At 35.5% G+C, this 17,177-nt stretch overlaps 1 protein-coding gene across 1 annotated transcript in view; it reads right to left on the reverse strand.

Moving 5' to 3' along the window:
• Window positions 1-17,177, reverse strand: part of fut8a (fucosyltransferase 8a (alpha (1,6) fucosyltransferase)) — a 124,950-nt gene that overhangs the window by 58,409 nt on the left and 49,364 nt on the right. Inside the window, exon 3 of the mRNA XM_073826949.1 lies at window positions 1,775-2,280. Coding sequence (XP_073683050.1) covers window positions 1,775-1,977 — 203 coding nt within the window. The 5' untranslated portion in view covers window positions 1,978-2,280. The remainder of the gene's footprint in view (window positions 1-1,774; window positions 2,281-17,177) is intronic.

Consider the following 17,177-nt stretch of genomic DNA (forward strand, 5'->3'; position numbering starts at 1 on the left):
TAAGTGTTAGCAATATATTTACCTTGTTTTATTTGCAACAGATTTGAACTAATTTCGGTTTATGCTTTTTTACACTGTATATCCGGCACTTAAACCGACAGTAATCAAAAAAGCCCACTGACAGGTTATTGCAAACAGGAAACCACATTTGGTAATGCAAACGCTATCAAAAACAGTAGCATTTAACACTAGTACACAAATCTGTAGAATAAGTAAATATGCAAACACTAGCCTTGAAGAAGTCAATGCTATTTCATTCAGTAAAGCAGTTAAATTTTCACAAAGTCATGCTAAAAACATCAATAAGAGCACTAGACAAATTATCAAATATTTGTGACCCTGGACCCTGGGTTATATTTGTAGCAATAGCCAAAAATACATTGTACGGGTCAACATGATTGATTATTGAAATTATTGATAAGATCATGTTTCATGAAGATACTTTCTAAACTTCCTACCGTAAATATATCAAAACTTATTTTTTTATTAGTAATATGCATTGCTAAAAACTTCATTTGGACAACTTTAAAGGCGATTTTCTCAAGTGAGGGCATGTTGCCAGATCCAGCTATTATAAGTGCCTTTGCCTTTATAATGGCCTTTGGACTTATCTTTACCACTTAATTTGACACTTTAGAAAGTTAATAAAGTGGGAAGTTGCAAACAAAGGTTAGCAATATATTTACATATGTATACTACCTTATTTTATTTGCAATAGATTTGAACTAATTTCGGTTTATCCTTTTTTACACTGCATCGCCTGCACTTAATCAAAAAAGCCCACGGACAGGTTATTGAAGACAGGATACCACATTCGGTAATGCAAACACTATCAAAAACAGTAACATTTAACACTAATACACAGATCGGTAGAATAAGTAAATATGCAAACACTAGCCATGATGAAGTCCATGCTATTTCATTCAGTGAAGTAGTTTTTCTAAATTTTCACACACAAAAAAAAAAAAAAAAAAAATACATTGTACGGGTCAAAATGATTGATTTTTCTTTTATGCCAAAATTCATTAGAATATTAAGTAAAGATCATGTTTCATGAAAATACTTTGTAAACTTTCTACCGTAAATATATATAAAAATTAAATTTTTGATTAGTAATATGCATTGCTAAAAACTTAATTTGGACAACTTTAATGGTGATTTTCTCTTCTTTTTTTTGTATTTTGCACCCTCGGATTCCTGATTTTAAAATAGTTGTATCTCTGCCAAATATTGTCCTATCCTAACAAACCATACATCAATGGAAAGCTTATTTATTCAGCTTTTTTAAATCTCAGTTTAAAAAAAAAAACTGACCCTTATGACTGTTTTTTTGGTCCAGGGTCACATATATAGCAATTGTTATTAATGAAAACTATTAGAGTAATATGTATTGTTGAATGAATAATAAACAACTTAGTAATTTGATGCAATAAATATGGTATAATTTAAAACAGAGAACACACCTTTCACAAACATCTACATGACAATCTCTGGTGTAAAGTGTTCAGTGAATGTAATGAGTTGTATTTGTAAAGGTTATTATAGCTTAATTCCTAACCCCACCCTAGACCTCGCTAATTTTCAATTCCTGGTTGCATCCATGCTAACAAACCACATATTAGACTTCTCAAACCTGCCAGCCTGCAGGCTCACTATTCCAGTAGATACGCAAATTATGCCAGCAAACCAAGTGACTCACATTCGAAGGCAAACCCTAAAATAAATTGAATCATTGTAAAAAAAAAAAAAAAAAAAAGAACAAAAATTCACCAACCTGAGAGTCTCAGCCATGCGTCTCAGATCTTCATTCTGCTGTTTCAGCCTTTCCAGCTTGGCCAGGATCTTGGAGAGCTCTCTGCTGGACCGTTCCGGATGGTCGCTGTCCCTCACGAGGTGACCCCCGATGTAGAAAAGCAGCGTGCCCCAGGCCAGCAGCACCAGCATAATCCAGCGCCACGAGCCCGTCCACGGACGCATGGCGCCTAGTGCTGCCCAGCGCACACTCTCTCACAACACGGGAGTTTGAGGCATACTCAGCTCAGCGGTAGCGCTCCACCTCAGGGCTCCTCCAGAGCGGAAGGGGGACGTCAGGGGTCGCTGGGTCTCGGTTTGCGTGTGCACTTAGAGGCTTGGAGGTTATATCATGGCAGCGGCCCCTCACAGAGAAGGGGCGGAGGGTTTCGCGATCCCTTGAGACTCCACTTATGAGACTTCACTTCAGAGAACCGACGGCTCTGATGAGTTCTTATTCCTCTAGGGCCTCTGCAAGGGATTCTGCTCCTGTAAAAACACAGAGGCGTGTATGATCAGTGAGATGATAGGACATCCTTGCGTTAACGCTGAGAGATAAAGGCATAAGTGAGGTCTGAGATTATCTAGCGGCTCTGCCTTTCCTTTCGCAGAATATTAAACTGGATTGAGCTCAGCTGCTGACAACGCTCCAGTCATACGGCTGTTACCAAGGATTACAGTGAGCGCTGAAAGTTAGTTGTCAAGTCAGCACAAAGTGAAAGTGCATATAATGAATTCCTTGAAGTTAATCAGTTACAAAATGTGCAGGGAACGAACAAGAAAGGAAATAAGAAAAGTGATGTGCTGAAAGTAGAGACTTCAGATCTAAAGAAAATAATACTATTCTTTGTAACACATTATCATGTTCAAATGCAGGGAAGAACACTGCATTTCTTACTTAGATTTTTTTGTCTTGTTTCCAGCCAAAACATCTAAAAAGTGTTAAATCAAGATTTTTTAGACAAGTAAAAATTATTTTTTGTTTTCAGAAAAAACAAGTCAAAATTAAGTGAGTTTTTGCTTAAAACAAGCAAAATAATATGCCACTGGGGTAATAAAAAACAAACAAGATTATTTTTCTTACCCCATTGGCAGATTATTTTGCTTGTTTCAAGCAAAAACGCACCTAATTTTTACTTATTTTTTTACCTTATTTAGAAAATCCTTTTTCATTTAAGAATTTGATATTTTGACTGCAAACAAGACAAAAAAAAAATCTAAGTGTGAGAAGAAATCAGAATTTGACAGAATTTTCATTTTTAGGTAAACTATCCCTTTAACATTATGAATTACATTAAGTTATATAAAAAACATGACTCGAATAGTCTGTGTTCAATGGCGTCCTGAATTTTGTCAAGCTTTCCTGTAGCTCAAACAGTAGAGCATGTCACTAGACTGCAAATAAAGACTTATCTTGCTATTTTTAGTCTTGTTTCCAGGGGGAAAAAAAACTAAATTAAGTGCATCTTGCTTGAAACAAGTAAAAGGATCTGCCAGTGGGGTAAATAAAATGTTCTTAAACGCAAAAGCAAAATGCACTTAATTGAGTTGTTTATTTCCTGGAAACAAGACTAAATATCTTGTGTCATTTTGCTTATCTAGTAGATGCATTTTAAGATATTTTGATTAGAAACAAGAAAAAATACTAAATAAGATAAGCCAATTTTGCAGTGTAGCAAAGCCAAACCATATGCTTTGATTCCTAGAAAAGCAAGTTGTTTTAGGTAAAAGATTTTCAAAGTAATCTCCTGCAATGACTGACATGTAAACTAGTTAAGTTAAAATTATTTTTCTTGTTTTCAGAAAAAACAAGTCAAAATTAAGCGAGAACAAGAAAAATAATCTGCCAATGGCATAAGAAAAAAGATTCTTTTCCTTACCCCATTGGCAGATTATTCTGCTTGTTTCAAGCAAAACGCACTTAATTTAGACTTTTTTTTTACTCATCTAGAAAATCCTTCTTCATTTAAGAATTTTTAGATATCCTATGTCATTTTGACTAGAAACCAGACAAAAATACTAAGTAAGATAAGCCTTTTTTCTGCATTGTAGCAAAGCCAAATCATGGTTTGATTCCTAGAAAAGCAAGTTGTTTTGGATAAAAGCATCTTTCAAATCCATAAATGCAAATTTTCAAAGTAATCTCTTGCAATGACTGACACATTTTTTTGACTGCCGAGATTAAAGCCTTTTTTGTGCATGCAAAATGAAAAGTATGTAATGAGGTCATGTGACAACAAAGTTACTGTTTGAAATGTTTGCATAATGCATTCAGTTTCACATCACTGAAAAAAAAAAAATAGCAGGCAATATGTAAGCATACACCGCACTCTATAAGGAAACCATGGACCACACATGGCATACACTTGGGGAATGTTCATTTTTGTGTGCATCCGGTGAAAACGTTATCTCATCGCATTCAATTCAGACTGCAAACTGGTCAAATATAATTTATTTTTCCCACACACACTCACACACAAACCCTGTGACTTTACCTTAACTCGTGAATGCTAGTACATTCATTTATTGACTTAAATGAGCAATCACAGCCAAATTGCACTTGTATTGCAATCGCAAGTTAACACACGCTGCACACCCACGACTGGCCACGGTCGTATCTTAAAAGTGAACCATTTACAGAGCTGAAATAATGTGCCACTCACTGTGCATGTAAAACGAGGCTGACGGATAGGGACTATCTGACAGATTGGGGAACGTAGGCACCGCTTATCCTTCATTATGAATGAGGGCGGAATATAGAGAGTCATTATGGATTTCTGCATGGAGCATATACAATGCATTATAGATTGCGGTGATGTGTCAGGCCCGGTAATCAAAGGCCGCAGTGCGGGACTGAATCAATAGAGTGACCTTCTGCTAGTGTCTCAGTACAGCAGACCGCCAGCTATTTATGCACATCACTACTGCAGTCAACGGGGTGCGCACACGGGGCACTACTATAGAGAAACACGGGATTTACCCACAGTCCTGCTGGCGTATGTTGAAATCAGCTTCTAATCTAATGCATCAAGTGCTGTCTTACTCATTAAAGAGATAGTTCAACCAAAATGATAATTCTGTCATTAATTACTTACCTTCATGGCATTCCAAACCTGTAAGACCTTCGTTCATCTCCATAACATGAATATATTTTTGATGAAATACGAGAGCTTTCTGACCCTAAATAGACAGCAACGCAACTGACACGTTGTCCATGACATCACTGGTTCAACTGTATATTTATGAAGATATGAGAATACTTTTTGTGTGCAAAGAAACAAAAAGAACAACTTTATTCAGGCTGTTTTATCGACGTCTTTACCTTTCTGGACCTTGAATGTGGCAATTACATTGCTGTCTATGGAGGGTCAATCTTAATTTGTGTTCTGAAGATGAACGAAGGTATTACAGGTTTGGGACGACATGAAGGTGAATAATAATGACAGAATTTTCTTTTTTTTGGGTAAAGATCTTCCTTGCTCTTTTAAATTAGCAGTACACGCAAATACTCTAATGTTCACTCGAAACAAAAAGCTTACTCTTCAATCTGCCCAGTTCACTTCTAAACTTTTAAAACTGCTCATTAACGTATTATACATAAATTATACATAAAGCAATTCCAAAAAAAGCAATAAAAAACAAGAACAATTTGCAAAATAACAGCACACGTTTATCCCATGTATTAAAAAAAACTTTATGCTAACCAAGGTTACATTTATTTGATCAAACATACAGTACAAGTTCAATATTTTAAAATAGCAGTTTTCTGTTTTTAATATATTTAAAATGTAATTTATTCCACTGATGAAAAGCTGATTTTTTATTTTTATTACTCCAGTTTTCAGTGTCACACGATTCTTCAGAAATCATTAAAATATGTTCATTTGGTGCTCAAGTAACATTTTTTTCTATTATCAATGTTGCACCCTTGCTATACAAAAGTACTAATTTATTTGAAAAAAATAAAAATACAATATTGTTTTTGTGAATTTGGTTATGAAAATATGATATAAAATATAATAATATATAACTTTATATGAATACATGATGTGTATTTTATACATGTACATATATATTTTAAATATTAATTTAAACAAGTATATTATTATACAAAATTCTCTCTTTTTTAGGTTTTACAGTAGATACAGCAGATAGATGCAAGATGTATATTGATACAAAAAAAAAACACACAGTAAAATCTACACTAAAAAAATCTGTAAAATCTACGGTAAAAAACTGGCAGCTGTAGTTACTAGAATTTTACCGTAAAAAATATGGTAGCAACATTTTAGGTTTTTCGGAATTAACTTAAATTTACATTCAAATACCATATTTTCATTAAACCAAATTAAAAAACTAAGAAAAAACACAGCTATTTCAACGAAAAAACATCAAATGTGATATGTAATTCAGGGAATTCTGGGAATGTCAATTTACGGTTATTCCTTGTAAATTATACATTCTTTTTCACTTCCAAAAACGATATACTACCGTAAAATTACATGCAATGTCCAATACAGTTTTTCACCGTATATAGTAGGGGAACTTACTGTTAACCAACTAATGGGTATTTACTGTAGCATTCTTACAATTTTTTTTACTGTTAAAATCACGGTCATTTTTACAGTGTAATAGTTTAAAAATACCACTCCTCAGAAGTTTATCACATATGGGCGGTTTATATGGTTAGGACCAGGTTAGGACAATGTACAATGGTTAGAAATAGAGTAGGACAATTTTCGTGACTAAAAGCTCAAGAAAAAGAAAAGGATATAAATGGCTAATCTACATAAAGTCCCTTTATTTGATGTGTGTAAAACAGTGAATGACACATATTTTTTTTAAAAAGGCAGTTTACTACACTAAATAAAGTGCCTCTTCAGCATGACATTCTACTTATTTCAACTTGTAATTAACTCAGTACACTCGGGGGTGAAGCTGAGAATCCCAGCTTCATACACAAACGTATATCACAGAGCGTCAGTAAGTACACACTCAACATCCTCATTACAGAAATGTCACCACTGACTGCTATTAGTCTTAGTTTTAAATGAGAAATGGGGAGCAAGTCATTAAAATGCTGCAATAAAGCGAACCGGACGATTTGGTGCTGAAAGAGAACTAATCTGTAAACTGCACCGTCCCGCATGAGCGCACCCCCCTTTACCCCGCTCGTACAGCTCATGAATAATTGAGATCTGCATAGTGACACAGCAGCGCACAGACAAGGACAGCAATAAATCCATAATTAATGCCTGCATTTATGAAAGCGTGCAGGGCTGAACAACAGCCTGCTCAGGTTAGGGTAGATTTCAGCAGGGTTTCATCTGTCTTTCTTCCTCTTCTCGTTTCCAACAGAGGATGAGAGACAAACTCAACTACACTGAAATGGTTGGTGGAAGTGTTATCGTTAACAAAAAATTATGAGAAAACTGTTGTGATAAAAAGCCGCAATGTAACAGAAGTAGCGACAGATGTTTTCTTCTATATTGTGATGTACAGATTGTCGAAAAAGCAAAAAAATGTGTTTGCAGTTGATTCCCAGCAGGTACACAACCTCATAAGACCTTGATATTTGGTTAAATCAGGGTTTCTGCAGGTTTTATAAGGGTAAATTTAAGACCTATTTAAGACCAACTAAAGAAAATTTAAGGGAAAAAAAAGTATAATGTCAAGGGAGCACATGAAGAGTTGCATTTATAGCAACATTTCAAAGAAAAAATACACACTGATCTAACTTACTTATTTTACATAAAGTATGTTAAGGCTCGAATAACTTTTATCTTCTGATCAGATATCATTGTATATCTATACACCTCTATGACACTGCATTTTCTCCTGAATAGTGCTTAAACAACACTCTAAAAACATATGTCAAAGTCCTGAAATAAAATACAAGCAATCTCAATTTTTTAAGTTAGGAGCACTTAAAAATTAGCCTTCCCATTACGAGGTGATATTTGACTCCTTAAAGTGATTTACAGGGGAAATTTGTTTTTACCCTTGTAATGCCATTTTTTAAAAGTATGTATTCTTTTAGGTCAATTTTTTTAAGCTTTTTAAAATTTCTAATCAAAGGTGTTCAAAATTGTAAAATTGTTCAATGAATATTGAGCAACTTAAGCCATTCAGAACAAAAATTATGCTTTTGCTTCACTTTAAAATGAAGCACGTGAGAAAACAATCCCTCACGAAAATTAATGCCATGATCATATGAATGCTGCTCTGATATAAGGCCTTAATTCACAGAAAAGCGTTTTATGCCTTTTTTTAAGACCCGCGGAAACCCTGTTAAATTTAAATCGATGACTTCAATTTAAAATCTAATGTCAATATTAATTTGACGTCCAATACCGATGTCAGCTGACGTTGATAGCTGTTTTTAGGTTGTGTAACCAAAATCCAACATTAAGTCAACATTCGCATCAAATACTGACGTCAACCTGATTTCCATTCTCACATGGTTTGTACAGATACTGTAAAATGAAATTCCAGGACTTTCAAGGACTTTTCAAGCACTTCTTTTATTATTTTTAAGGACTTCAATCAGAGATCTAACTTTTCGAACAATGTCAAATTCTAAAGATAAATAGATAAATAAAAATATACTAATAAAAATGGCAAAAATAAAGTTAAGCACATGCAAAGTATCACTACTAAAGAAATTACTTCACAAAATTAAATTCTACTGTTTAAAAAAATAAATAAATCATGAAATCACTCCAAAATCTTGCTCTGAAACAAGTGATTCACCATGAAATGAACTCTGTGTTTGCTAACTCACACCGAAGTCCCAATCTGAATCAAATGACTGCGATCCATGCTCTGAAGTCCCAATCTGAATAACGATTGAGAATCCATCATTTCAGATCAGGATTCGGAGCACAGAGCACGAATCATTTGACTTAGACTTAGAACCTTGCATATCATTAATCATTTGTTTTAGATCTGGACTTCAAATCACATATCATGAATCATTTAATTTTAATCATTTAATTCACAAAATAATTCACAAACTCATTCCAATCTAAATCAAATGATTCAGATGATGATACACATTTTGAAGTGCCGACCTAAGTCGAATGCTTCGCAAACCTGCTCCAAAGTCCCGATCTAAATCAAATTATTTGCGATTTGAAGTCCCTGTCTGAAGCAAATGATTTGCAATACGCAATCTGATTGGAGCACTTCGAAACAGTAAATTATTTTGCAACTCTTAAACCTACCCATACCACCAAACATGTCCCTAACCTTACCCGTATCCCACCTTAATAGAAGCAAAAGTGTTTTGCAATACAATATGACCACAGTAAGTACATTGTACTTATTTTTTGATGTAAGTACATGGTGGTTAAGACCACCTAATATAAAGTGTGACCCATTTTTTCTACATGGTAAGACATGAATTGATATGAAAAGACATCATGGGTTCAAAATTGTCATTATTCTATTCATATTTTCATATTTTTGACTCTCTAAAGGACACACTGGGTCTCTCATGTGGATTTGGCACAGTTTTAATCACAATCCAATTGCACTGCAATGATCTGTATGGGTATGTAACATATTGCGATGGTATTACCGATAACCAGTCCTAATATCAAGTTTTTCTGGTTGACGTTGCAAAAAACAAAGTCAGTCCATGCACTTGTTATAGCTCAGCAGCCATGCATGCAGTCATGCTACATTGACTTTCACTGTTAGGTTTTTCACACCTCAGCTTTTCAATGTGACACCAAAGAGTCTACAAACTTTTCTTAAAAGCAGTTTTAAAGGAATATTTCACCTTCATGCCATTCCAAACTGTGTATCACTGTTTTCTTCCACTGTGACGTCACTGTATATTTTTCAATGTTTCTCCTTTTCTTCAGAAGAAATAAAGTCATACAGGTTTGGAACAGCTTGAGAGTAAACAAATGATCACAGATTGTTCATTTTTGGCCAAACTACTTTTTAAAAATGCGAAATAACAAAGTTTAAAATACTTATCGATTCAACGATGTGATGATAAACTATCACAACACTCTAGCGTATTGATATTTCCTTTTCTTCTGTTGGTTACTTCCTACATCTTCAGTAGATTTTTTGAAATTAGGTTTTATCGACATTCCTCAGTTAATGCAGCTGTAAATAGAGATGGTCCTTTTCTGCCAGTAAAGATTTATCCTTTCTTTCTCGCACACACACACACACCACACACAGCAAGGATAATAGACTCTCTAATTTCCTTTCCCATACTGATGTGCAAACTGTCAGCTCCTTTCATTCCAGTAGAGGTGCATTGTGGGAGCTCCACATGTCTATGGACCACTCCCACTGACTTCACACCACATTATGCAGCCTGACTCCAGTACGGATCCAGTGTCTTGTGGGAATCACTGATAACCTGTAAGCTCTCCATTCAGGTGGAAGATGAATGTTTTAATTATTGAGGAAGATGAAAACACAAGCATGTTATGTTCAGGTGTGGTCTGGATGCACATGCCTCATGTTTTGTACAGTATCTAGAGCAAGTACAAGCCACAGGGCTTAAATGTGAGCAGGTTAAGTAGGCCATCACATAGAAATACAAAAACACAAAAGGAGACAAACTGCTCTCGTCCTTTTTGTGTTCATATTGAACTACAAGTGAAATGTAAGATATGAGTCTCTGTGAGTTTAAAAGAACCAAACCATAAAACCAGGTCTTGATCTTTCATATTAGATCCTGGGATTCAGCTCTAGAAATCTGACACTTCATAAATCTCAGAGCCACTCCAAGAATGATGCCGTGGGATGGAACATTTCCCCCCTGCTCAAAAACGTCTCTGAGGACATAAATGCTTCTGTTTAGAACATCCTACAGAGTTCATAAAATTAAGGCGTTTTCTACCATGAACTACTCACAGACAAAATGTACATTTATCTAATTTACAATTCAAATCAGTGAGATCAGGTTGGAGCATTTCATGACAATCTTCATAACCAGATGTTTCTACACCTCAGCTGCTTGTAGAATATCAACCATAGCTCTTTGTAGACGTCTTGCAGAGGCGTTGAATGAACTTGGCCAGGTCAAATGCTATGTTTGCCCTAGGGTGAACTCTTATTGCGATGCAGGAAGCTGCATTTATCTTGTTTGCATAGTGAAATCCTAATCAATTACATGAAAATGTGGGATTACATTTCTGTGTGAGTAAACTTGCGTCTAAAACTCTTAAATCCTGTTCAGGCTTCTGTCTAAGCAACAGGGCTGTGAACTTGTGACAAAAATCTGTACAGAAGTCAGACTGTACAATGTTTAAAAAACTAAAAATGATCTGGAATTATAAAGGTGAAAGAACAAAACACATTTCATGGACACTAATATTCAGAATGGACCCATATGAAACTAGTGGACAGAAATACTATATATATATATATATATTTTTGCCTCAGGATGTAATAGACTTAAGAGGCGTTTCTAAACTGAACTTGAAAGAAGATATTCTGAGAAATCTCTCTGTTTTTGTCCATACAAATGAAAGTCAATGGTAACCAAAAAAGACATAAGGGTTAACTGATTACAGAAATTTTTGAAGACTTTTTAGGATGGATCTGTAGGCCAGCGGAAAGAAAAATTAAACTCCCTCAAAATGTGATAAACAGCCTTATATAGAATTCTATTCTTTTTATTTATTTTTTGCACTTTATAAAGATGGTTAAGGCTAGACAAACACTTGAAGATTTCAAGGCTGATTTTAAGCCAGATTTTCACACAGTGGCCTGATTCGAGGGTTGTCTCAAATATTTTTTTTGTCCAAAAAAATCCTCTATTGTATGATGGCCTTTTAGTGCCATGTTAAAAAATAACAAAAAGTCTTAAGATTACGATTAAAGTTGTAATATTTAGAGAATAAAGTCAACATTACAAGAATAAACTCGAAGTGTTTCGAGAATAAAGTCGAAATGTTTAGAGAATATAGTAAAAATATTTTGAGAATAAAGTTGAAATTGCGAGAATTATTTTGTAGCAATTACTAGATTAAAGTTATAATATTTTAATAGAATATAGGCAATCGCGCATGCAAATAGCCTGGATTGAGACACCGGGAGATATTTCAAAGTGTCAGCTTTCAAAGTTTTATAGTGAAATATGCAAACAATATGTTTATTGCAATAATGTGTTTTTCATGCTCTTTAATGTGGTGTGACAGATTGCTGTATTTGCCTCAGTTTAAGTGGCATGTGAATCAGTCATCTTTCAATTTACAATTCATTGCAATTCATACAATTTTCATTGTATTAGGCTATACAGTTTTTTTTTCATTCCTTCTAATGTTCCTTCATGTATATAGTGTGCTATAAACTAAAAAAAAGAATGTACAAAAAACTACAAAAAATGAATGTAAGATGTTAAATATTTCCAATAATTTACTGTATTATAAAACTTATACTGTACTTATACTGTAATAAAACAGCTTGTGAATAGTCACTTATGTACCTCAGAAAAGACAATAATATAACAAATGTTAACAGGTTGGAGTCCACTTCAACCTTTAGAACTTAGAACCTTTAAAACTGACAGATTTTGAAAGCAGATCTTCGTTTTATATTAAAATTACTAAAAGCACAAAGCTTATTGCTATTATTGGGTGGCTGGCGTACTACAAATAGGCCTAATGAAAACAATCGAAGACGTGAAATATCATTTCCGAGCATTTGCGAGTATAACACACGGTATGATTTCTGCTAATAATCCCACATATATTCTAACAAATTTCAGTGGCCTGGCAACTTCTCCCAGTGCTCCCAATCTGGGCCATTTGCATGTGCAGGCTATACTCTCAAAATAACTTAAATTGCAATGATTTAATTCTTAATTCAAGTCACATTGGGTCTCGCAAGTCTCCATGAAATCTTGTGTCACTCTGAAATCGTTCCTACTTTCAACAAGTGTCTGGTCAAATCGCATTTAGAGGATTATATGGTCAAAAATCAGTTGAACCTGTCTTTATGTCTGTGAATCTTAAAATCGTTTAAGATTTGAAAATTGTCTAGTGTGTCTCAGGCCTAAGTCTGGTACATGAGGTGTTTTAGTTCAGGTGGCCGATGGAATGCTCAGCAAAAAATTAGAGGGGAAATGAGTTCTTACAGGGTTGAAAGAACAGTTAACTACTTCAATTTGGCCTCAATTGTAGCACAAGTCCTTGTGTTGGAGTTCTCTACCCTCCAATCATCAACCCCGGCCCAAGTCCAAACTCACACCAGGAGCAGGTGGCCAGGAGAACAGGGAACAGCACTGAAACACCACTGGAAGGGCGCACCTGATGTGTATTGTGCTTCATTATTGCTGATATAACTGCAGCACTGAGTCCTTTAGGGTTGTTAAGCTTGCCATTTCTCAGGGTACGGGATCCTTCAGAAATCCTTTGCTTATGATGATTTGGTGCTGAAATAACATTGCTTATTATTATGCTGAAAACAATTTGCTCACATTTATGTTATGTTTAGTTCACAAAACAGCAATTATAAAAGTCTTTATCATCATTTTTGAACAATTTATTGCACCCTTGGTGAATAAACATAAATAAATACAAAAAACAGGTGTCAAACTTAGTTCCTAGAGGGCTGCAGCTCTGCAAAGTTTAGTTCTAACCCTGCTCCAACACACATACCATGTAGTTTTCAAATAAGCCTGAATGACTTGATTAATCAGATCAGGTACGTTTAGTGTTGATGCAAAACTTTAAATCTAAACTGAGTTTGACACCCTGCCTTAGAGACAAGACATAATGTGGAGAAATGCTCTCAATAAAACACTGCAAACCTACGTCTTAAAAACCCTAGGTTGTGAACTGAGGTTTAGAAATGCATATAGTGTTAGTCTGTGGCAAAAGTGTGAAAGTTTAGCAAGAAACTGCACTAAAGTGAGATACTATGCAAGGAAGTACACAACACTTATTGTGTATGTGAGTGTTTTGGCATGCTGAGACACAATGTAAAAGGTGTGGCTTGCGGCTATCACAGATCATCAGAGAAAAGGTCACACCTGCTCGGAAAGAACAGACACATTCTCAGAGGGACCTGTGCATGTGTGGATATAAAAAACAATTATGCAAAAGAGTGAGCCTCTTCGAACGGGGGGTGGGAGGGCAATTAGGAGGGAAAAGCTTTGGTTTGTCTCTTTCATCAGTTTTATATTCAATAAGTGTCACATTAGCCAGGTAACACCTGTTAAGGCAATCTGGTGTTCGCTCTCTAAGTGTATTTTGTAGCTGTGTGAACCACACTGAATACTTGAGCTACTGTATAATAATATAAAGCGTTCTGATCCATTATCTGCCAAAGGTGTGCATGAGCACTTCTACAATACAATAAAACTGTTACCATACATTACATTACTCACACAGACATATTAAAAAAGATAAAAATTCAAAATCTAGCATAAAATGCCATCGATTACCAAAGACACGCAATAAGTCTGTAATGTGTGTGTGTGTGTGTCTGTATAGCAAGGTCTTTCGAATACACGAAACCCCCTAATGGAAACTGAAATCAAGCTTTAGCAACCCACCAGTTTCATTACAAATCTGACTCAACTTGAAGGCAGGCATGATCTCAGACAGGAGTGATGTAAGATAGAAGTAAATAAAACTACATTTGTACTTTTTCTTAGACAAAATGAGAGTGGATGGCTGCTAGAACATTGGGAGGTGGTTGTTCCAGTTGATCTCTAGGCTGTAAAAGTTATTTTTCTAAGATGAAAATAAAACAAAGATTACTGGAGATTATTCCAGCTTTTCAATTCAATGTTACTTACTGTTTCTCTATAATTAATTGTGAATTTATTGAGCAAAAACTTTGGTTTTTATACCAAAGTGTAGGTGGCTGCTTACTATCATTCAAATTAGTAGAAAACAGCGTAGGATGAGGTAAGCTGCAAAATTTAAACAGTTCACCCAAAGATGAAACTTCTGTCATTAATTACTCACCCACAACTCGTTCCAAACTCAAATTCCTTTGTTCATCTTTGGAACACAAATTAACCCTTTAAATGCATGACTGTTTTGCCAATCATTATTACATATTCGGGTCTTTAGCTTGGATGGATCTCTAAATGCTGCAATAGCAAAAAACTCTCTTGACATTTTAAGAACCATTACAGAAGAATGAAATAGAGCATATTTCGTTACCTTTTGAAACTTAGAAGGGTTCAGTTTGAGCAGATGATTTTACCATTGCCGTCATCCTCAGAGCGCACTTCCACAGTACATTCAGCATCTGGCTCATATTCGCGATCTCAACCATATTTGCAAAACTATCGTTTCAATGACTTCAAAATCATTATTTTGATCACTGGCAGCCTATTCATCACATCCACCATCAAATGACAGTGACATTTATATTTTATTGCATACAGTAATTGCTCTGCAGTAAAGCCATTCAAACCAATCAAAATTTTGCTGATGATATTCTTTTGTTTTATGCCTGCGACAATTATGAGTGAAACATCACGTCATTATTGGTTACCAGACAGCCACCTCAAGGACTAAAGGTAAATTACATGTATTAAGTCATCAGATATTTACATATTTTTACAAATATACTTACACTATTACACACCTCGGGTCTCTAGCGATCCTATACACCTTACAAAAAATGATAAAAAAATAGACATTCTTTTATATTTTATTATTGTTTTCTGTTTTCCTGCATAGACAGCAATGCAACTGACATGTTCAAGGCCCAGAAATGTAGTAAAGACATTGTTAAAATAGTTCAAGTGACATCAGTGGTTCAACCCTAATGTTATGAAGCTACGAGACTACGAGAATACTTTCTGTGCGCAAAGAAAACTACTCTCGGTTCTCTCACGAACGCACGCCAAAAACTGACACAGAAGTGAAATTGTTGAATAAAGTTGCTATTTTAGTTTTCTTTGCACACAAAAAGTATTTTCGTAACTAGGTTGAACCACTGGTGTCGCATGTTTTTTTTTTATAATGTCCTTAATTCCTTTCTGGGCCTTGAATGTGTCAGTTGCGTTGCTGTCTATATAGAGTCAGAAAGCTCTCAGATTTCATCAAAAATATCTTAATTTGTGTTCCAAAGATGAACAAAGGTCTTACAGGTTTGGAACACCAAATGAGGAGTAACTGATGACAGAATTTTCTTTATTGGGTGAATTATCCCCTAATACCCAAACCTGGGATATTCTTGTGTTTCTACGCACTGTGTACTAAACGTTCTATTGACCATGAGCCCCTATTTCAGGCTTAAGAGTTTGAACAAACCCCTAATCCCAAATATGAGCAATATTATTAGTAATTGCCTCAGTGATGGATCATAACCACTTCTGATCTTTTACTCTATGACTACTCAGTCCTTTCTTTTTAATAGTCAAATCTGCATCTGTACTGTAGGAGTCAACAGATCTCCATCAAGAGAGCAGCCAGAAAGAGCGATGCTGAATCATCTCAGTACTTGAGAATGCTGAGTCAAGAGCTATAATAGACTCTTGGTGAGCTGCAAGTGCGACTGGAGATGTGTGCCTTAGGTTGGGTATAAATTTGATTTAACTTCTTGTGAGAGTGGAAAGGTTGGGTGTGTGTTTTATGGTATAGGTATAGTGGCTATCAATGATAAATCTATATGCATCGTGATAGCAGTAGATGAACAGTGGATGGATGTTTAGTGAGAACATATTATTGCTCAGGCCATGCGGTAAGTACAGAGCTATATTTTGTCTTAATGGAAAAGGCACTAGAAGTCGAGCAGCGGTGCGGCGGTGCCTGGAAGGTTGTCAGATGTATTTAGTGTCAGGTTAGCTGATTGAGGTTGCAGGATAAAGCAGGCCTTGATTCAGCTCTGATCTGCTCTTTTTATGAGCCAGTACAATAGATGACCTTTGCTCCGGCACGTGTGCTAGAAATGCATGCGAGAATATGACAGAAAGAAAAAGAGATTTGGAGGCCAAAGGAGAAATGAGCTTGTCTTTCTGGCCTTGAGCTATTAGTGGAGAAATGGCAATGTGTGCAGGTCTATATAAAGAAATATGGCCGTACACCGAGCAAACGGCAAAGAAAAAATAAATATCTGAGATATTTTCACCTTTTTCATTAAGATCTGTTGCACTCTTGCAATGTGTTGCACGGACACTGTGCGAGCTGTGAATTTAATGCCGTACAAGCTATGAAATGTTACTAGGGTCACAGGTGTGAGAGGCGGAGAGATGTGGGAAGCGTTTAGAGATTTGTGGCTACGCAAAATGCGAGCCTGATACCTCTGCCAAGCCTGACGGTCTCCAACTCTCCATTTAAGTCTTGATGAGTGAGAAAGCGGTAGGTGTTTTTGACATGGTGATTACATTCCTTCACTGTGAAACAATCACACAGGACTCTCAAACGGAAGAAAGCAAAGGATAA

Source organism: Garra rufa, chromosome 21 (genome assembly GCF_049309525.1).
Source record: "Garra rufa chromosome 21, GarRuf1.0, whole genome shotgun sequence".
Classification (NCBI taxonomy): domain Eukaryota; kingdom Metazoa; phylum Chordata; class Actinopteri; order Cypriniformes; family Cyprinidae; genus Garra; species Garra rufa.